Source organism: Lagenorhynchus albirostris, chromosome 17 (assembly GCF_949774975.1).
Source record: "Lagenorhynchus albirostris chromosome 17, mLagAlb1.1, whole genome shotgun sequence".
Lineage (NCBI taxonomy): Eukaryota > Metazoa > Chordata > Mammalia > Artiodactyla > Delphinidae > Lagenorhynchus > Lagenorhynchus albirostris.
In genome coordinates this window covers 49,267,877-49,291,491 of record NC_083111.1, presented here as the reverse complement: position 1 = coordinate 49,291,491, position 23,615 = coordinate 49,267,877, and the positions used below count along the sequence as shown (strand labels likewise).

The window sequence follows — 23,615 nt, the reverse complement described above, 5'->3', positions numbered from 1 at the left end:
ACTGTACTTAGTATTTGTAACCAATATACTATTCACTTAAACTAACGGAAGTCCCTTGTACAATAAGTTTGGTGAATTGCGATGTTCACAACTTTACATCCATATAGTTTAGCTAATAAGCAATTGTAATTACATCTTATCAAGTTACACACTTATGTATAATTAATACATACTTGCTCATTTGACATTTATCAAGTCTTTAAAGACATAGTAAAATTATTTCTGTGTGAGGCAGCCACTATAACCTGGGCTGGAAATGCAAGCTGGCCATCCTGATAGACAGAACTTCCAACTCAGAAGCTTTCATACATTTTTTTGACTTCATATTTCTATCAAGTGAATGCTTTTGATTATGCATTCCATTGTATACACATATTTTTATAAATTATATGTATGTATTACTATATTGTACTAATATATTATATTCATTGGTAAATATACAAAAATAGGAATTAAAGATAGGTGAAAATGAAAATTCAAGTATTTCTTTATGAACTCCAATGAATTGTTTCATACATCTCCTGGGTACATCCGTTCTTCTTGGAGATCACTACTCTAGCTTATTAGAGAGGATCAGTGTCTGAATAGGAATGAAGAAAATCATCTAGGACAGCAACGTTAAGCTATTAGAAGAGCCTATTTGAAGTGAGAAGTGCCACTGAACTCCAAGTGGAACCATATTAACTTCTACAAATTCTCTCAACACAGCACAGTTCTAAGAGTGTTGGGAAATAGGAAGCAGGGAGGACTAAGAAGGGACAGAGTGCCTCCAAATTAGGGAGGGTATGCAACTTCTCCCAGGTGAATACAGAGCTTAATGTTTAATACAGATTTGACTTAATCAAGAACATGTATGTTTCCAAAGCATATATATTTAATGTAGCAGAAAGCCATTTTAAAGCAATGTATCTTTATTAATTTCTAAGGCCTCCACAGGAAAATAACTTTGGAAACCCACGTAGGAAATTTTATCTCCATTCAAATTTATGAAAAAGAAGTGGTACTGCAAATAAAAATACCTAAATAAGAGAAATAATGACAAAGACTATGACTTATGACTCTTGTCACTTCCTCCTTCTAAGATTTTAACAAATATTTATAAAGCATCTACTTATATTCTATCCATTAAAGAATGAACTATGAAACCCTGTCAGAGATAAAATTCCTTCCACCAAGGTCAGGAAGAAAGCATTCAGGGGGAACCTTGCCATCTAATCCAAGATTGGTTTATACTGCAACGTGAAAGGAAACAGAAGAATAAGCTTTGACTTCCTCTTAAGGAGTGAAAAAAGTTCTCAGAGAATGACTATTTTAGGGGGAATTTATAATTCTGGATAGGAGGGAGACTAGATTATCTCTGAAGTTCCTCACTAACCTACCTTATATGATTACAATTTAATAAGGCAATTTTGTGTGTATTGAAGCACCAATCCATGAAAATAACCATGGAAAGTTACCTTATCTTCAGCAAATTACAAAAAAAGTAAATGAGTTATTCTTTTCAAGAAGTATAACTAACGCCTTCAAAATAAGATCATTCTGTATAAGTCAAATACTGAAAAGTTGCTAAACTTATTTAAAAACTAAGGTCAGTAAGCATGCTATAGAGATATTTTTAAATAGCAGCCTAAGGATAATAAAATAGATAATTGATCTCTAACAACATCATTAAAATGTTGAGAAAGTATTTTTTAAAAAATCTAAAGTTTTTTCTATTTATTTTCATGTTACCAGTACTTTTGTTTTCCATTTGATTTAACAGCATGCAAAGACTTGATATTTTTACTCAAAATAAAGGGAAAAATATATTTTGACTCGCAACCAATATAAAAAAAGATATAAAAAAGTGTTAGAGCATACCTAGCTATTTTTTAGGGTACCTAGCATATTATATAGAAAATAAATGTTTTGAATGGCTTAACTGACATACTGACATTCTAGACTAAATTCCTTCTATGTAGCCTCACTTGTCCCTCCAGGAATTCTTATCAATAAAAAGGCATCAACTGTTTTTTCTGTTTACTTAGGCAAGTACAGTTGGCCCTCAGTATCCACAGATGCAGAGCTATGTCATTTTATATAAACAACTTGAGCATTGCACATTTTGGTATCCATGGGCTTCTTGGGACCTGTAGTTTTTCTCACAAGAAATTGTCAAGAAAAAAGAAATAACTCATAACAAAAGCACAAACAGTCCTTTATTCATGTGTAAAAACTTGTATCAACAGAAAAAAAAAAAAAAGTTGAGATGATAATGTAGCTGTTTGAGTTGACCAGAGAATTCTTTTTTCCGTTAAGGATAAAACCCTGACACAACTCTATCAATAAAGTGAGTTACAAACTTGCCTAAATATTCTTCAAATTCCTGATAACTGTCAAGAAAACTCAGCTGAGAAATAAACTGAGAAAAAAATATCCAAATGTTTCTCACATTCTTTGCTATTGAGAAAAGATAAAAACCCTACATCTGGAATATAAAGGAGTCTTTGAAGGGACTTTCCCTTCCATTTGACCTCTATCTGCTTAGAAAGTGAGGGGAGGTATAAAAAATAAAACTAAACACAAGTAGTCAACCAAAAAACAAAAATTTGAGAGACTTTTATCATCTTGAAAAGCAAGCATTTTTCTTCAAAGGTCTGAATAAGTAGAAACTTAAGTTATGTGTGTGCATAAAAGCACAGCACTTTCTGCGAGTTTTTTTTTTTTTTTTTTTTTTTTTGCGGTACGCTGGCCTCTCCGTGCTGTGGCCTCTCCCGTTGCGGAGCACAGGCTCCCAATGCGCAGGCTCAACGGCCATGGCTCATGGGCCCAGCCGCTCCGCGGCATGTGGGATCCTCCCGGACCGGGGCACGAACCCATGTCCCCTGCATCGGCAGGCGGACTCTCAACCACTGCGCCACCAGGGAAGCCCTCTGCGAGTTTTTATGATGGCATTCTAAGGATGCTTAGACTAATAAACTATGCTCTGAGAAGCCAAGTGACTTGGCCTCCATCCAGGATGGTAGGTAATATGGCTGTGACATCTGTCATCCAACTGAAGTTTAAGCTGGAGTTGAGTTATTGCATATCCTCTTCTTCCCTTGCAGTTCAAAGTGTATCCCTCTCCAAAAGACAACCTAAGTTGTTAGAGAACAACTTCCTTCGAGTCAACTTTGTAAGATAAAATTATATGGCACAGCTTCTAATAGCTTAAGAGGCTATGGCACCCTTGCATATTTTCTAATTCATTTTACAAATTTTATTTCAAAATATATATCAAATAAAGTATAAGACCTTTGCTAATTGCCTACTTCCTTTCCTTTATTTTCTTTGTTGAAATTGTTCTTCAGATGATACTTTGGCACTCAACACTGATGACTTTTAACTTGAACTGAGTAATAGAGGGTCCAAACGTGTATAAATATGTTTAAGATCACATCTGTGCCCAGCTGCTTCCAACCTGAGAAAAATGAAGAGCCCAGCCCTGAAAACCAGTGTTGCAGAAGAGCTGGGGAAAGGGAAATTGGTGCATTACTTCTTTCTTTTTTTATGATGCTTATTGAATAATCTCTTCTATTTTGTATGTGTCTGAAATTAAGAATGATTATATGATTTTTGAAAAGCTATTTCTCCTATTCTGATTCCTCTATTTAAATCAGGATAGATCAATATCATGTATGTTGATTAGCATGGACACAAAGCAAAAGACACTTTAGGTAGCTGATTCTAGGTCCAGTGGTAAAGATTCCTTGGTGATATGGGTGGTGAAATATAAAGCACATTCACTAATTTTACATAATATAGAGAAATAATATCTTAGTAAAAGGAGGTAAAAATTGTAGAGGAACATGATGAGTATCCTTTAGTACCATTTCCAGCTTTCTGCCTCTGTAGTTTATGTTAAAAATGTATTGACTTAAAGGAGCATAATTTTAATGAGTTTGATTTTAAAAAAATACATTATTTAAGAAGTAAACCACACAATCTAAAATAAATATTTGATAAAATAATCTATATTATAAACATTTGACATAGGTTTTAAAACAATCTCGAAGTATTTACTGTCACTATTTTGATTCTTAAGAATCATTATGCTTATATTAAACTTCATAAGTATCTAACTGGCATGATATTTTAAAATAAATGATACAGAATCAAAACACCTCCTGCTATTAACATTTCTCATTTATTTTCAAGAACATTTATTTTTGTTTCATATCCCTACCTTCTGTCTGGAAGAAAGTAAATTTTAACATAAGGATTCCTTGGCCTCCCATCTTCCCTGGAAAGGAGATCCTTTGCTCCCAAAATTGTAACTATTAATTGGTGACCAACCTTGTCAAACCATAGTTTTATCTGAAAAGCAAAAATATTCATTTATCAGTTTAAACATTTACTAATATAACATAACGTTTACATTCCCAATCTTTGCCCCATTCTCTTACACTAATATTAGCACAGAATATAAACTTCACTTCGTAAATTGCAGTTAAGGTAAAAGGATATGCTATAATAACTTCAATGAACAGAGAAATTATTTCAGATATTTTAGTTTGATTGATAAATCACTTGAACTTTTTATAATCTAATTTGATAGCTTATTAACATGCACATAATAATTACACTACCATAACTAAGGACTTTATATAGGATTGCTTTGTGTCTACCTTTATGCAGGAATCACGGTAGTTCATTTTGGTTCCCCTACAATAGTGAGTTCAGAATAAGTGCTCAAAGTGAATTGAATAGATAAGTTCCTTATATGGCATTCATAGGGAATTTTTAAGCAAATGTTTTATGTTATACCACAGCAAAGACCTTTCAAAAATTATAAGTAACTGGGAATTACTAGAAGCTTTAGTAAATCTACTCCTTAAGTTTGTATTTAAAACTGTAATAAATTCGTCTTTTAAAATTTCTTACGCAGACATAAAGTCTTTTTTTTTGTTTGTGAAGCAAATGTATTTATCCTCAGAATAATAAGCGTATATTTTATAATTCGAGATGAGAGAATAATTTGCCTATGCCATAATTAAGGATTAGAACTTCACATTCAGCTGCTGAATTCATTTGACTTAATAATTGTCACCTCCCACACACATACCTCACACTCCCACACCTAGCTAGTTGATTTTACCATATCAGGATCTATGATGACTATGGCTCTGATCCACATTCGGTTCAGAATTCAGCACATCTCTGACCACTATCTTGAAACTGAAATTGAATCGGAAATTTGGAATTTGGGAAAAAGTTCTATTTAGGTAATATGTATTTTTCATTTTATATGTGTATATGTGTGTGTGTGTGTGTGTGTGTGTGTGTGTGTGTGTGTAGCCAATGGTTTGATTTTTTTCTTTTAACTTGGATTTACAATGTTTGCGGTAGTTTAAAAAACTTAAATATATATCTCATGTCAGTCCCTTCCTCTCTTCTCTAAAGCAGACAGTCAGCTCTGGGCCAGGCTCTAGGATATATAAATAAATATAGACCATCTACATAAAAATCATACAAATAAATATATGTATATATGATATATCAGTAGTTCAGTTCCAATTCTAACATGGCTTTGTTGAGTCCCTCACTTCATATCTTAGAGAATGAGAGGCCGAGCAAGACTTTTAAGTCAGAAGACTAATGGCCCAGAAGAGTATATAAAATTATTTACACACTTTTCTTTTCGGTCAAATGGAATTAGTCCTCAAGCATTTAAATTTTTAAAATGATTATTACTTCTCTTTATGTTAAGTCCTTATGTTTAACGCAGGTATTACCCTGAGGCTGTGTAACAAAAAGTTTTTTGAATCCAGTTGGTAAGTACAGACTCTAGACAAGTGTTTCTTAAACTGTGGTTCACAAAACTCCTGCAACAGTATTATCTGGAAAGTTACAAATTCCTGTGGCCCACCTTTCACTTACTGAATCAGAATGGGGCCCAGGGAATTTGCATTTTAACAAGGGCTCCAGGTGATTCTCATTGCCATTAAAGCTTGAGAACCACTGCCTTAGACTAGGGGACCAAGAACCTGAAAAAAAACCTCTGACATTTAAATGGGAAAAAAAGTTCAACACCTGAAACTAACACAACGTTGTAAATTATACTCCAATATAAAATTTTTTTTAATTCCTATAAAAAAAGAAAAAAGAGTTCAAATATTTGCTTGCCTGACAATAGTAGAACAAAGATACAGATGAGGATAAATGGATAAAAGAGACCATTATGTTAAAAGATATGAGGAGAGGAAAAAAAAGTAAGAAATACTAGAGTGTCTCATGTATGAGATCAAACAGGTGTTGTCAGAGAGCACCATGGTTCCTCTAAATTTGTGACCAAAACCACATTAACTTCTAATATTCTTTATTTTCTATATCAATAAAAACCCTTATGGCTTTATCTTCCATGATATTAAAGAACTTCTTAAAGGCTAAAAATTTGTTTTACAATAAATAGTACATTTAAAAAACAAAGAAAAATGTATTACTAGACTAAGCTCATAGTTATTGGAGCAAATTATTGATTTCTGTGAGTTTTTTTTTTTTTCAGGGATTGAGACTACCTTTGCTGTCATTTCCACTGGCAATATTTTTGCTTCTTTAAAATCATTACAGGTAAACATTTAAGATATATGTTTCAAATGCCTGATAAATAGTATTATTTTTAGATTTTCTTATGCCATGGAAAACCAAAAAGATCACTTATTAATAATATTCATTTCTCACACAAACAGATATTAGGCATATGGCTTTCATATTTTCATATTAATACTTTAGTTTATTAAATTATACTTTACAAATATATAAATATTAAAATAATATAGATATGAAACAGGCACACTTTAATTTTACTGAGTTTTTTATCAAAATTATACCTTTTAATAAACTGTCAAACTGGGCATTTGATCAATAGCCTTAATTTTCATTTTATATTACAGGACTTGCATTGAAGTTTTTAATAGATATCCACTTTAAACTATCAAAAAAGAATTATTTTATTTGCTAGATTCTTTATCACATTCCTAAATATCTTCTCTGTGTTTTTTAAATGAATGATTAGAATATATCTGTTGATTCTTCAAAATAAAACAAATGTGTTTCCACAGTTCTAGATATGATATACTTCTTATTTTACCTCATTTTCATTAATAAAAATCTTGATATCATTTTAATTGCTTTAATACAATTTCCATGTAACCACTTTTAAATTTCCCAAGCAGAACATAAGTCTAAGTAAATATTTTACACTACATAGTGTTAATTAGAACTCCAATTTTTTTAATTTAAACTAAATTAGTATTAAAAACCAACAACAGCAACAACCAAAAAAAACCATGCAGCAAAGCAAGAATTATACTACTTTAAAAAAAAAAAACTTTGTTGACATTACTTTACCATATAAGGGTTTCCTAATGAAAAGAGGCAAACAACTTGTACCCAAGTATTACAGTAAAATTAAATGGAATTACAATTACAAAATGTAAACAAAATAAACCCAACATATTTTATTTGGATTGTGATTTTTGTTCTTTCAAAATAATATACTTTCAAAAAGTTGAACCTTATATATAATATGCAAAAAATTCACATTTTAGATAAGGTACAAATTTATTTGCCAATCTCCTCAAGGAGTTATTACTTGGAAAATGCAAGAGAATGTAGATGTTAAGTGATATAATGAATGATTTAAAGAGACAGCAACCTTAGTGTAATAAAGGAAAATATCAACAGTATCAAATCAGCTATTTCTGTCAATATTACCAATGTAAGTGGAATCTACATTAAATGCCAACCAGAAACCTATGAGTTTCAGTATTCAGTCCATCATATAAAACCACTAACAAAGATTGTCTCTTTAAATTTTTATTGTATTTTAATCCCCATGCAGAATTTTACAAGCTGGCTCATAAAATGATTTGAAAGTCAATAATATGGTTTGGAGCAACACACCAAAAAAAGTTTTCCTACTACGCATTTTCCAAAAACATACAAATAAGGGTTAAAACACAACTTTAGTTTCTATCAGGCAGACAAGGCCTTTACCTGAACCCTAGGAACAAAAGGCGTTGTTCTTCTACTAAGGCTTTGGCTCTGGTAAGCAAAATTAAAGAAAAAAGCAATAAAACAAAACCAAAAAGGACAACACGCTGGAACTAAGAGACCAAAAGTAAAAAACACATACAACTATCCCTTAAGTACATTTTTCCATGACAATATATACCTAAATTAAGTAGTTCAATGTAATGAATAAATTAATTTTCCCAAAATGCTTAAATAGATAAAAACTATATAAAATCTTAGAAGTTTTAAATCAGATTTTTAAATGTAATCAACATAACAGGAATTAAGACTGAATGTAAAATAACAGATTTGGGCTAATATTTTCTGAAAGAATGAGTGTAAACATAATACAAAGTCAAGATATTTCAAGTTTCACCCTTGAACACACAACATAGAAAAAAAATCATAGTCCAAGATGAAGTCAGATTAAAATACATTATAGAATTATTAGTGAAAAGTCATCTGTAGAAGTAATGTTTCCAAAGGGACATACATGTAACTTTCCAAAGGGATAATATGGCTAACAAAAGTCTAAAAAACATTAGCCAAGTTGGCTTTAGCATTTCTTAAAAGAATAAACACAGAAAGATAAAACGTGTGCTGGAACACACTGGAATAATTAGTTGATTCATACTTTAAGAATCTATAACAGGCTCTAGTATTTAAACATCATTTTCAGACATTTATTGTGCACCATCTGAGATAACACTGTTTAGAGCTAATCATACTTATTAATGACAATAATATCACATTTCTTTTTATTTATACAGCTCTTCATATTTTTTTAAGCCTTTACTGACAGTTACTGCAAGTTTATTGCCTCTAACAATGCTGGGAGGTAGTTGCTGTTATCTCCAATATGCAGATGAGGAAACAGAGACATTTTAAAAAGACTAGATAGACTTGCTCACCCAACCAAAAAGTAAGATAGTGTAAAGGTAGAAAATAAAACCCTGGGACTTCTCTGGTGGTCCAGTGGTTAAGAATCTGCCTTCCAGTGCAGGGGACGGGTTTGATTCTTGGTCCGGGAACTAAGATTCCACATGCCGCTGGGCAACTAAGCCCGTGCACCGCAGCTACTGAGCCCGCGCGCTCTAGAGCCCACGCGTCGCAATTAGAAAGCCTGCACACTGCAACTAGAGAAGCCCATGCACTGCAACAGAGCCCGCACGCTGCAACAAAGACCCAGCGCAGCCAAAATTTTTTTAAAAAGAAAGAAAATAAAGCTCAGTTCTGACTAAATCATTTTATTTCAAATTCTTAGAATAAAATCAGATTTCTTTTTTTTCTTCTTCTAACTTATTTTGTTTTCATTTTGAAACAGTTTCCAAAGATACCACAATCATCAGAATGTTGTGCCTTTATTAAGGCATGTTAACAGCTAAAAGAGGAACAAAATCAGATGCAAGTCTCTGTTTGGGAATGGATTTCAGGGCATTTAATCTTTGTTCTTTCACCAAGATTCCATCCCATTCCTCGCATTTCTCATGGATGTCTCTCTTGTTTAATTAACAGCTGTAAATAGTTAAAAGGCTTCAGACTTTTCCACTGCTACATGGAAACAGATGATAGGTACTAGGAGGACTGTTGTGGAATTCAACGATCATCAGACAGACCCTGAAGATAGTTTAAGACATAAATCTAAAACCCAAAAGAAAGCAAACCTTAAAAGCAGACTATCATTCAATCATGAGTCATCTTTCTCTTCAAAAACCAAGAAGGTCTCAAGTCTAAGATGTCTTCCTTTTTGTGTGGAGACATTTCCAAAGGAAGAAAGGAATGTTTAGATATGGAGTGTTACTGATATCTGTCTGTATAACCCTAGATGGATAATTCTCTAGCCAATGGGTAAGGGATATATGAAATTCATAGAGATTAACTAGGCATGCTGAAGAAAAGGATAAACAAGTCACTCAATTTAGAAAAAGATCTTATTTTTCTTGCCTTCTCACCTGTCCTACCTGTTTTAGACCAAAAATATCAAGGTAATGAAAGGTTTTTGCAAGTAAATATTACTTTATAACTAAAAGATTTACTTTGAAAGAAACAGTACTTTGAAATAAAGTAATCCTTTAAGGTAAACTTTTTTGCATCTTCTAAAATGACCTCAAATGAGCAACTCACAGATTTTTTGAAATCAATTGTCTAAAATCTATGCCAGTTTAAACCTAATCTTCACCTGTAAGCTTATACATTAAACTTGGCTACATAAACATAATTTGTTTTGTCAGCTTATTTTAAATTGAGGTGACATTAAAATAACACGCAATTAACCATTTTAAAGTGTACAACTCGGTGGCATTTAGTGCATCCACAATGCTGTGTCACCACCACCTCCCTCTAGTTTCAAAACTTTTTTATCACACCAGAATATCCTGTACCTATTAAGTAATCAGTCACTCCCCATTTCCCCATTGCCCCAATTTCTGGCAACTACTAAGCTGCTTTCTATCTCTTCAGATTCTAGATATTTCATAAAGAAATGAAGTATTATGTATCTCACTGCAATTTGTAATTAATATTAATTCATTTATTTTAAGCATGAAATATCTGATAATATTTATAACAATTCAGCCTCACACAAATGAAGAATTTGAATTTGTACACCACAATTTATTTTGTATTTTTAATGTCCTTCCTACTTTATACAGCACTACTAACTTCAGGGCATTCCTTTTATGCAATGCTTCTAAAATAACACGGTTGTAACAATGACATATAAAAGATAAAAGCTCAAAGAAAAACCTTTCATTTACAGAAAGTTTTTAAAAGACTATCGAGTTTCTAAGTAGATATAAAGGACACATGCCTATTCTTCAGTGACTTATTCCCTTTAAATGGGAATATAAAATGGATATGTACAATATTTACAAGCTCATCACTAAAAGTGGAGTCAGAAAAATATTAAAACAAAGTAACTTAGGGAAACATTGCAACCATAAGTCAGCCACAGACCCTGAAGTAAAATAAAATATGTTTGTCAACAAGAATTAATGTGTTCCTATAGAAAGAAAGAATTCTGAGCCATTCCTCACTTTGAAAAAAGTTAAAGGCTATATCTTATTTTAGCACTCTATCAAAATATTAGTCAAAGGCTGTAAATTAATTTTAAAATATTGAGAGAATTACAAAAGTAATCCTCCAAACAAGAAAACTGCTAAATTATGTTAGAACACAAATTTTAAAAAGAATCAAAATAAGGGAGTGCTGACACTGAAAGGCTAATATACAGTCCAGGTGTCATAAACGTGAGCTCATACTAATTTTCTCACCAAATACATTAATGGCGCTTTCATAGTTATGCCCTAGAATAATAACAAGTAGCAGCACAATTCAAGCATGGAAAAGAAATAAATGGAATAATTTTTTAAAGTCATCAACAGCCTTGTGCATGAAAATTTAAATAACAATTTGCATTATATGTATATTATATATTTGAGAAAATATCAGTCCATGACTGACATAAATATATTAGGAAGGTCAGATTATCTCAAATTATCTTTGTTGTCAGGCATTAGTAACATCATGATTTTGTAAGTGAGCTAAGGGCCCAGGTAGAATCTCACCAAAAGCAAAAATACCCAAAGGTAGAATAGAAGGATATAGGAATCATAATGTTGCCTTGTGACTTCCTAGAAGTTTCCTCGAAGGATGATATTTGTGGACAAATATTTTCTCAACCTCTACATCATTAGAGCAAACCAAAATTGTCTCCAGTTGGCAGAAATGGGGTTAAATATAAAGGAAAATACTATATCCAAAAGGGTATCTTGCTTATGTCTTGCTGCATGCAAAGAATGAACATAAAATTAAGTTTCATGATGGTAAAATCCATGGCTATCTGTTCACTGTTGTATTCTCAGCTACTAGGATTATGGGGATAGATCTTAAAATACATTACTTGAATTGATAATTGTAGCTTAATTTGGTAAAAATATTTTGGAGAAAAATTTTGGTAAAAGATTTCAAGAATCTTAAAAGTTTTTTTTCTTTCATATTGTTACATCTGGAAAAGTTATTCTAACAAAGGAATTTTGACCTAACAAAATATGCAAGATTTATATTCAAGGATTTCCATGGCATCATTATTTAAAATACTATAAATTAGAAACAAGCAAGATATCCTATAATAGCAAATTAAGTTAAAATGGAGTATTAAATAGCTATTAAAATCATTTTAGGAGGAATTTTTAAAGAAAAATGTTTAAAGGAAAAGTACACTATATATTACTAGTGAAAAAGCAAGTTTCAAAATAGTATACACAGATTTATTACAGTTTTGTTTAAAACTTTATATGTATGTAAATGATTATGTTTTAGTGGCAAGATTACAGGTGATTTTTAGTTTTTATTTATTTATCTGTGCTTTCTAGATTTACCAAAACAAATATGTATTATATTTATAAACATTATCTTGCTGGAACATACTCCTTCTGAGTCATAAAAATTGATAAAATGGTACTCATTTTAAATTACAGTTATATGGATTTTAAACCAACATCACTTATAAATACAAATACCACATACTGTTAAGTTTATATTTCTCCCCAATATTTAACAGTCTTACCTTTCTACCATATTCACTTCGAACCATGAGGAAAAGTAGTTGAATCTGAAATCTGTCTAAATGCCTGCACTATCCTCCTCAATCTCCCCTCTTAGTCCAATTTCTAATACAGCCTTGGGATTTCAAAAGAAGCAACAAAGTGGTACTTACTTATTATGGAAGTCTAACTTCTGCTCCCTCATCCACCAACTGAAGCCAACTACATACACACACACACACACACACACACACACATTTATTTATATACTGGCATCATCAGCCACTCAGAGCATTATTTATAGGCGGAATATTTAAAGGGAGCCACAATTAAAAATAAAAAAGCTAACATTTATTAGCACTTTCTAAAATGGTGGAAGAAAATACACATATATTCGTAACCATAAATGACAACATCTGCGCTGTCAATATATGTAAGAGAATAAATAAAAAGATGCTACTTATTGTGGAAAATGGAAAAAACACCACTGTCCTCAAATGAAAAAGCTCACTCTGTTTATGAAAGAGAAAGGAAAAGAAAATAATAAAGAGAAGAAATTCATTTTAGTAAGACATTTACAATCTACTACTAGTATCTCATCTTCTTTCTTACATAGCTCTTCTGTTATTACCACTTTTGTGATCAAAGTAATCCCAGAACAGATGTGTCTAATGACTTTTACTATGTTAATTCAGCTTATACTTCCTGTATCTCCATTTAATTAATGAAAATTCTTCAGAAAAATCAAACACTTCTCCTCCCTCCAGAAAATAAAAGGAGAAATTTTGTACCTGATTTAACAAAAAGCTAGAAATTACTCTTAAAATATAAGCCCAAGAATAGTTTAGTTTTTAACTATAACATTAACAATTATCCAAAATTCAATGTCTGAATTTTGAGAATCTAAGTAGTTTTTAATACTTATAAAATTTTAAGTTTAGTAACTCAACAAAATTAGTGTCAATATTAATCTGTTTGTTTCTAAAATATAGCTGGATAAATTTTAATATTTTAAATTTTAGAAATTAATAAAATGTGAGAGCCTGAATTTGCAAAGCTCTTCTAATATGGGTATATGATGGTTAACTGAATTTTAAACTTTTATTATAAAATGTTCAAATTAGGGATCACTTAATATGAAATCTACCTGATATACTCAGTAATCTATTATATATTTCCCTATTTACTTAGTTGAGCAAAAATCATGACTTTGAATTTTGGAATAATATTACTAAGGTGAAAAACGTTTCAGATAGCATCACAAATTCTAATTCTCATTAAATTCCAGAAAATCTAACTCTAATAAAGAAAGCACTCTGCTAGATAATTATAATTAAATTTAGATTAATTAAAATTACTAAGAATGAGAAAGTTGATGGTTAAAAGCACAATTATATTCCAAACAGAACTTGGTTTACAAAAAAAATACCATCATGTAGTTAAAACACTACTTGATAGTCCAAAAAGAGAAATTAATCTAGTGATTACATACTGAAAGTTGTCCAGATAAGAACTGTGGAACATCCCTCAACATGCCAGGACTCATGGGAGACGTAACGGAAATAGAAGGACGATCCATTTTTTGAGATTCAAATGAGCTAGAACCTGAAATGGTAATTATACATAAAGAATAATAACAATGGCTCTTCATTACTATTTAATAATCTTTACCATGTATCTTTTATTTTTAATGCACACAAAATGCCATTATATACATCATTTTCTTAGCCACAATGTTCCAGATATACTTAGAGAGGTTTCTTAAAGCATAAGTGCAGCTTAGGGATTCTCTCAAGACCAAGGGTAAACCATTTTCTGTGCCAATTATAGTAGAGACAGACCTCAGAACTTAGTTACTACGTCTGTTGTGTGTACTAAACTCATATCTTACAATAACACACCAGGAAAAATTTAAAATAGAAACTTAGGGAGGAAAAAACAAAACCTAAATCAATAAAGCAACTCAAAGATGGTCTAAACTTGTAATGTTAAAACCATAAATACTAGAATGCTAACTGTGAAAAGTTTTCAGGAAGTGATTTTTAACCATATCTGGAAGAATATAATAAATTAGATGGGCAAAAAGGAAGTGAGGGGCTATGAAAAAAAGATACAGAAGAGCAGAAAAAGCAGAACTTCAATACCCAGAAGTTATATGTACGAATTTATTTGTATGGAGGGGAAGGAACAAATTGGAAAGTGAACAAAAATGGGGCGAATGAGATACTGACAGAATTAAATGCCTGGAATTCTGGGCTACAAATTTTGGCACTAATAAAATATCCATGCTAAACTTTTATGAGTAAGGTAATAAAAACTGCATTTGAGGAAGATGTCTTTACCATCTTTTTAAAGTGTAGACTGAATTGAGTGAGATGGAAAACAGTTAAGAACAAGTGGAATTCAATAAAATAATAACAGGAATGAGGAGAAAATGGAATGGAAAGAAAGAATTCAGGCAATATTATAAAATTAGAAAATAAGGACTCAGAAACTAATTAGATGAGAGATAAATGAAAAAGGGGGGAAAACATGAAGATTTCAAGTCCTGTAACCAGATATGGAGACAAGAAGGTCCCCTATGTTTCTGTCTTGTCCTCTGCACAGGACAGTGCTGATATTCCCTGGGCTGTAGAACACTGGAGAAGTCCTGTGTGTTAGGGAATGGCTGGAGAAGTTAATTTGGAACCTGTCACAGTGACCCTGTGACACCTCAGAGACGTCCGAGGGGAAATGCAAAGCAGGTAACAGGATATGTGGATGGGACCAAATGTTGAGTAGATAATTAGTGTTAGAAATTAAACTGTAAAGTGTCTCCCTAATTGGAGGCCCAAATGGATAAAATTCACTTCTAGAGAGAGTATAGTGTAAAATGAAAGGGGAAACTGCAAGCCTTGGGATCAGAAGTAATGGTGAAACCTTAAATAGTATTTAGAACTGGAAAGAATGCTGCCTTTATACTAAGAAATAAGCCAAGTTTTCTATATGCTAAGCTTCAAGTAACAGGAAGACACTTAGAACATATTCTTTAAACATCCAGAGATGAAGGGACAATGATAGATAATTTTGATAATGTAAACTTAGGAGTCATATGGCAATTAAAACCATATGAAGAGAAAAATTTACTGAGGAACTAAAAACAGAAGGTTAAGAATTGGGCCTTGGAGAAAGCTATTCTTCAACTTTTAAAGCATAAATTGAATCTAATTTGAAAAAGGACCCCTGTCCTTACAGGAACAATTTTGGAAATGTAGCCTAGAGGCTTTTCAAATAGCTATAGTAAGATAAAGGATTCCACACTGCTCACACAATATCTGAGTGATATAATGTAAGTGAATGAAAATTTTACCTACTTCATAGACTGCTGTGAAAACTAAGTGGGATAGTGTAGGTACAACATCTAGCACAGTTCCAGGCACTTATGATGATGATATTATTATACATAATAATTATTATCATTATGTTAGTACTTATAGTTTTATGTGATCACGATATTATTTCGGATAAAATGATTTAGCAACTAGCCAAAAGTACTAAATCAAATAGGTCATACAATCATATTTTAAAGTTTAGAGCTATGCCATTCTAAAAGGATTTCACCTCTCTGGTAAAGATTTTTTTAAATGTATACTCATAATTGTAATACAATGTAAAAAAAATAACATCTATTTTAACAGTACATTCTCAATTGTTGTGTGTATAGATAATCCAACCACTTCTCACCACCTTCGCTGCACCTACCATGGTCTAAATCACCATAATCTCACCAAATACTGAAATAGTCTTCTCACTGGTCTCTCTGCTTTCACTCCATTTAATCTATTTTCAACATAGTAGCCTGATTTTAAAACGTTAAGTTTCTCCTCAAAAACATCCTATGTAGCTCTTGATTTCCCTTAGAGTAAAAGTCAAAGTCTTTACAGTGCCTTATAAAACCTATGCAGTTTGTTTTCCCATTACTTCCCTGTCCTCCTTCCTGCCATTCTTCCCCTTGCTCACTCTTGCAGCCACAACAGCCTTTTTGCTTTTTCTTAAATGCAACGTAGGCTTTCCTGCCTTAGAGACATTGAACCTCTGGTCCCTGTTCCTGGAGAGCTTTTCCCTCAGACTGCCACTCTTTCAAATCTTGCTCCAATCCTTCCTTCTCAATGTCTATCCTGATCAATGTATTTCAAAGTGCGACCCTCCTCCTTCTTCTTTCACAACATGACTTACTCTCAATCAACCAACAAACTTAATTCATCAGAAAAAATTCATTTGCTTAGTATCTGAAATAGTACTCAAACACAAGTAATAAAAAGTGTCTAAATACTTAATGTTATTTTAACTTATATTGCTCCATTACCACTCTGTTAAATCAGAACTATTACCCCATTTTCTCAAAATTTAAATTAGAATATATGTAATTATTCACTAGATTGTCCCAAGCATTCCCTTCATTTACTGAGGATTAGTTTACAAAGTAGTAAATTTTAAAATTAGGTGAAATTTGGGGAGGGAGTGAAATTTTGGGGAGTGATAATATGTTCATTATTTTTTATTATGATAATGGACTCACATGTATATCAAAGCTTACCTAACTGTGCACTTTAAATACATTCAGTTTATAGTAGTATATCTTAATAAGGCTATCTAAAAATACATAGTAGTTAAGACAGTGTGGTTTAAAAAAAATCTTAAAATATTATAGACTTTTATACTTTTTTCCACAATAACATGAAATAATATTAAATTTTCCATCTTTATATGACTGCATACTTGATAACAACACTATTATATTTCTTACTTTGTATTAATAGATTAAAGACTTCATCTGACCCCTGATAATGAACGACTTTATTAATAACATTTTCTTCTAAAATAAATGAAACTTACTGGACTCCAGTTGTGCGTGTGTGCTATCAGGTATTCTAGGTATATCTCTGAAATGACAGAAAAAGAGAAAAACAAGAAATTGTTTCAACAAATAGTAGCAACTGCTATTTTGATCATTATCAAACTATATTATAATAGGACAATGTAAAATGGACAAAATTGTGTATTGTAGCAGCACTATATAAATAAGGAAAAAAATAAGTCATAGTACTTTTTGTTAATAAAAGTGTTCTGGGCTAACCCTACTACTTAAAAGGAATTAAAACTCATAAGCATTTAGAGCAGATTTGTAAAAATATATACTTTATTTCCTATGTGCTTCACTACACAATTATCCATCCTAAAAAATTTCTATATTCAACAGGGTAAGTTTTATAGATATATTTTAATTATATTCTACTCTTTTACCTGCTGTTGTTCAAATCAGAACATTGAAATTCAAATAAAATATCACCAAAACAAAAGTTAAAATATTCAGATTGTCACTGAAATTTTTTAAACATAATAATTCTACTGAGAAAAATGCAAACATGTTTCTTATTGGACTTAACATAATTACCTTGTAACTGTATTTACACCAAAAGTATGTACATTTTTGTTTGAGATTTGCCAGGAGGGACATATATTAATGGTTAAGCTCATTCAGAAAACTGCATCAAAAATATTTAAGACATTAAACAAAAATATGATTAGAGCATCCTTTAACCCTAAGAAATATATTTGATTAATACCCTAAGCTGATACAGTACAGTTTTACCACATTACAAAACTATGAAAAGACAAAATAAAAAATAGATATAATTTCATGTGACAGATTCATTACTTTTGAAAGGAACATAGTACAAAGGATTATATTTATCTGCAACTTAAAAAGTCAAAGAGTAATTAACATTTGCTTTTTTTTTTTTTTTTTTTTTGCGGTACGCGGGCCTCTCACTGTTGTGGCCTCTCCCGTTGCGGGGCACAGGCTCCAGACGCACAGGCTCAGCGGCCATGGCTCACGGGCCCAGCCGCTCCGCAGCATGTGGGATCTTCCCGGACTGGGGCACGAACCCGTGTCCCCTGCATTGGCAGGGACTCTCAACCACTGCGCCACCAGGGAAGCCCGACATTTGCTTATTTTTTATGTTACCTTAAAGATGTTGTTTTTCCTTGAACAGTTGACACCATCTAGGAATAGAATGTCCTTAAGCCCTCTCTTTTTTATATGAAATCTCCATTTTGGAAAAAATATATAAAATTCATAGACTATAGTTGATTCTCATATTTACAATGTAGAGAACCATAGCTTATGAAACTTCTTTTGAAAGTAATTGTTACTACAGTCCCCTTCCACTAATTCTTTTATCCATTTCCTGAGCTACTAAGATAATAAAAATAATACACCTAAATATCCCTTCTTCTTTTGTAATTAACTGTATATTCTAGCATGATCAGATAAAAAGATGTCATGATTTTTGGTGAGGTATTTTTAGTAAAGGAGAAAAAAGCATTGTCCTCAAAATAATTTAGTTTTATAAAGCAATCAGACATTATTGGATTGCACATTACAAATTATTTAATAGTAGTCAACTTTATACATGTATGAAGTATTCAAACCAACTCACCCAATAGGCCTTGAAACAACAAGCTCCACTTGTGGCTCAGGTTTGGATTCCAGGATGATGTTATATACTTCTTCAAATGTGGCTCCTTGCAATAGTCTTCCATTCCATTCTAATACTTCATCACCTACAGTGTGTGTCAGTAATGATAATCTTAGAAAAACTAATCCCATAAAATGCACTCGAAACAAAAGCCGTCTCAAACTGCGATTAATTTTGTAGAACAAAATTCCTTTATGGAATAAGAAACATACTGAGAACAGCTCCAGTGGCATAAAATTTGATGACCAGGATGATTAGTGTATTTCACACAAAAGGACAAGGAAGGGTCAGAGGAAAAGATTACATAAAAGTTGTATCTGTGATTTCTATAATTTTCTCAATGATGTCTTGTCCCTGAATAGTTGTTAGTTGTGTTTCTTGCAAGGGGAAGCAAGTTGGGAACAACCTATGCCTCCAACTTGGTGACATCACTCTTGTCTCTGTCATTTCTCAATAGAAATTCCAATTCTAGAAACTATTAAGATAAGTTATCCATTATCAAAGAGATAAGGAGTGACACATTTCAGGAAATATGTATTTATCCATGAAGTTTGTTTCCTAAATTACACTGGAAGTTCTTCAAAAGAAATAGGAAGGCTTACGGGAAACAAATTAGGTTAATCTAATCCTAGATACAGACTAGGAATATCCATCAGCAAAAAAATAAGATCAGTAAATATAAAAATATTTTTATCTAATGTGACTCAAGAACTAGTAGTTACAACTTTCCATTAATGAATAAAGATTAATATAAGTTAAATGAACTTTTTATTATCGGTGAAGTCACTTCTAAATGAGGATAACTTTTTCATAACTACTCAAGTTTAACAGTTTAAATGTAAATAATCAAAGATTGAAACCTACCTGGTCTAAGATGTCCTACAGTATCAGCTAAACTTCCTTTTTTAACTTTGGTAATAAATGCACAGAGCCGACCTGATTCAGTCATCTTTCCTCCTACAACCTGTTTAAAAGAAGAAAATGTTAAAACAAGCATATTGTTCGATGAACACAGCTGAAGATTCAAGTAAAAAATAACTAGACAATTTGCAGGTTTTGAAACTATAGTTTAATATGCTAAAAATAATTTTTAAATAATATAGTGTTACTAATAGGAACTGAGTACATGTCCCAAGTGTGGACTCTACATATTCCAAATGTTTAACAATTTAATCAATTATTTGTTGAAAATGATTCATACCTTAGAAACAACTTAACAATTTATAATTTTTGCCTTTATTACAGAATTCTTACTTTTGTCATTTCTAAAAACTTATTACAGTACTATATAATTATATTAACATTTCTAGTTATAGATGTCAAATGTCATAATATATATTTTGTTACTTTTACTATATTATCATATCTTCTAAAATTTTTATTAGTTGGTAAGATTTGGGCATATTGATAACGTGCATGATGATCATGATGATGCATTTTTCCTGACAAAGTTACAAAATATACTTAATCTCATCAGAATTAATGTAAACTTTAGATCATCTGCATCCCAATTTTTCTGCTTTTACATTTCTATTAATACATATCTTTCAGAAAAAGAAAAAACAAAGGTTAGCAATAATGCTGTGAAGTCATGTGTGTAGCTATAAAACTGGCCTCTTAAAAATTAATGCTCTGATTCTCATTAACTGCCATTCAATCAATATATCAACTTTAAGCAAATAATAGTAACCAACTTCATTGACTAGAATAGTTTTCTTCCTCTTCTAAATTGACTGAACAATACAGAATTCAAAAATCATTGATTTATCTTATTCCGTATTTAGTCCCCAGGTGCAGTGAATTACACTCAGGTGCAGTTCAGTCAATATTAACTCATTATTCCTATGTTTGGTTCTGAAAATTATATATATAGATTTTATGGGCTGAAATCCCTGTGTTAATTTTGTTTCGTTTTGTTTTTTGTTTTGTTTTTGTTTTTTTGCGGTACGCGGGCCTCTCACTGTTGTGGCCTCTCCCGTTGCAGAGCACAGGCTCCGGACGCGCAGGCCCAGCGGCCATGGCTCATAGGCACAGCCGCTCCGCGGCATGTGGGATCCTCCCAGACCGGGGCACGAACCCGTGTCCCCTGCATCGGCAGGCGGACTCCCAACCACTGCGCCACCAGGGAAGCCCCCTGTGTTAATATTTTTAAAGTTTCTTGGCTTGATAAACTTTAATAATAATAATTATACTGATTATATTATTATTGAAATCTGAGAGTGCTAGGCACTGTACTAAATGTTTGAATACTGCTTTATTTAGTCTTATTAGATAATAATTCAGTAAGTATTATTATCTCCATTGTACAGATGAGGAGTCTGAGGCTGAGAGGTTTAGCTGCCTAACGTCATGTAGCTAGTAATGCTATAACTAGAAATCAAGCCAAGACTTTTCAACCTCTATACTACACTGCTCTAACAGTATACTGGGCAGATCTGGATTTAATTCTCACCTTCATCACCATCCTTAAGACCATGGGCAAGTTATGACACCTCTCTAAGCTTATTTCTTATCTGTTGTGAGTGTTAATAAAATGATAGATATAAAGTGCTCAGATGAGTGCCAACTGCATGGCAACCAGCCAATAAGTGATGCTCAATTTTATTTACAACCAAAGTTTTCAAATATATCTCACTTACTGGAATCTACACAACTACTTCTGTAGCAATGGCTTAACTCTAAAACATTTACTCTCTTCGCATTTCAGTTTTTAATTCACCTTATAGATGCACAAAAAATAAACAGAGCTTTCTTTGGTGTACTTACCAAATAATTATCTGGTATTTTACAGTAAAATATAAATCAATATTTATATTAAATCTCCTATTTTTGAGTTTCCAGACTTCAAACAGTATTCTCTCTCTCTCTCACACACACACAAATACACACAAACGCACACACATTTTGCTACTCTAATACAAAAATTACATTCCTATGTAATATGTAATACATATATGTATTTCCCAAGTTTGTACATTTAATAATTGAACGAAGCTATCATTTTAAAAGAATATAAACACATATATAGACTTAAAGGACAAACTATAGGTAAAATAAGTTTGAAGAACTCAAGTATGTAACTCAAGTTCTATTTTCCAAAATTATATAAATAAGTATTATTGTAGAATAATGGCAACTTCTTAAATAATACTTGGAAAATGAAAAGGTTTTGGATAATGAGTGCAAATATTTAGGAATTCTTGAAAATAGAAAAAAACCCCACTAAATTGGTATAGTGTTATTATATCTTTTGCTTTTCTGATTAATCTGTAAATGAGTATAGAGCAACATCTCATATATTTCATCACATACCTTCAAGCCAAGCATTGTTCCTGAATCTCGAGGTACACTTCCATCTTTTAAACGCTTATTTAATAAAATGCGACCAATTAAACGATCTCCGTCTTTAGATGGCTGCCATGTCACAGGGTGCTGACATATTGCATCAATAAACACAAAATTAATGTTATTTTATGATAAATGACCCCTTAGTGTGCAATCTCTCTAAACTTCCAACTTCCAAAGTGTTATGATTACACAAACCAGTTTTTATTCAAAACATTGATCAAAAGGGTTTACTAGATTATGTTTATAACCTCATTTTAATAATCTCAAGTTTTTTCAAAATCCAGTTACTGCAAATTCTAACAGTGCTCTGACACAATACTGAAGTTCTATAGTTCTACAAAATCTGAGAAAGCTTGAAAACACATGCAAACTCTAATTATCTACACACTGAAGATTAAAAATTCACAAGCAGAAAAGAGACTGCAATTCTATGCAATCAAACTCATTTAAAAATGAGCATTTAATCTTCAAACACTTTTGGAAGACTTTGAAAGACTTTATTACAGTAAAAGTTAAAAGGTCACACTATATTAAAACATGAATTTGAACCTCTGATGAGGGCTTTCTTGAAGTAGGTTTCTAGATTAAAATTATTAAAAATACACAAGCTCCAGTAACTTTCCAAATGAACGTTCATGGGAGAAACAGGCCTAATTCAAAGGTGATGATAGATTATATTTCTCACTTTTTGGAGGGTCCTTGATTCTTTCAGGTCTCTGATCTATTTAGCAAATTAATTTTATTTGGTAATTCAATGGTATCCATTGTTAAACAACTTTGAAAATATTAGTAGTTTATCTCAGGGCAGAACCAAGCCTTTTATAAATCATGATACCATTCCATTATAAATCATATATCAAATAACAAAGTAAATGATTTGTGTAATCACAGTTTCACAGTTATCTGAAAGTAACATGCACATCTTCATGCAAAATTTAGCAGGCAAAAGACAAGTTCCAGTAAATCACATCTATATGGTAAAAAGATTTCAAAAGTCTCACTATAGTAAAAGCAAAATAATAAATACCAAAGCAGATGGCAATGGTTCTAATACTAATTAATACTACACTAAAATGCTATGACAATATAACAAAAGAGCAAAATGACAGTGAAAGGGAAAAAAGAAAAACAACTTTTTCTGTGCAAACAGACCCAATCATCTCCCTTT

At 31.9% G+C, this 23,615-nt stretch overlaps 1 protein-coding gene across 38 annotated transcripts in view; it reads right to left on the bottom strand.

The window, feature by feature from the left end:
* Positions 1–23,615, bottom strand: part of RIMS2 (regulating synaptic membrane exocytosis 2) — a 576,987-nt gene that overhangs the window by 243,903 nt on the left and 309,469 nt on the right. For 31 of the 38 annotated variants that reach the window (XM_060127293.1, XM_060127304.1, XM_060127300.1 and 28 more), the window contains 6 exons: positions 22,412–22,531; positions 19,964–20,063; positions 19,061–19,184; positions 17,454–17,500; positions 14,071–14,183; positions 4,205–4,335 (listed from right to left, as the gene is read on the bottom strand). In XM_060127293.1, coding sequence (XP_059983276.1) covers positions 4,205–4,335; positions 14,071–14,183; positions 17,454–17,500; positions 19,061–19,184; positions 19,964–20,063; positions 22,412–22,531 — 635 coding nt within the window. Of the gene's footprint in view, positions 1–4,204; positions 4,336–8,016; positions 8,065–14,070; positions 14,184–17,453; positions 17,501–19,060; positions 19,185–19,963; positions 20,064–22,411; positions 22,532–23,615 lie in introns of all 38 variants that reach the window. The other 7 variants (XM_060127289.1, XM_060127295.1, XM_060127294.1 and 4 more) reach the window with 1 other exon arrangement.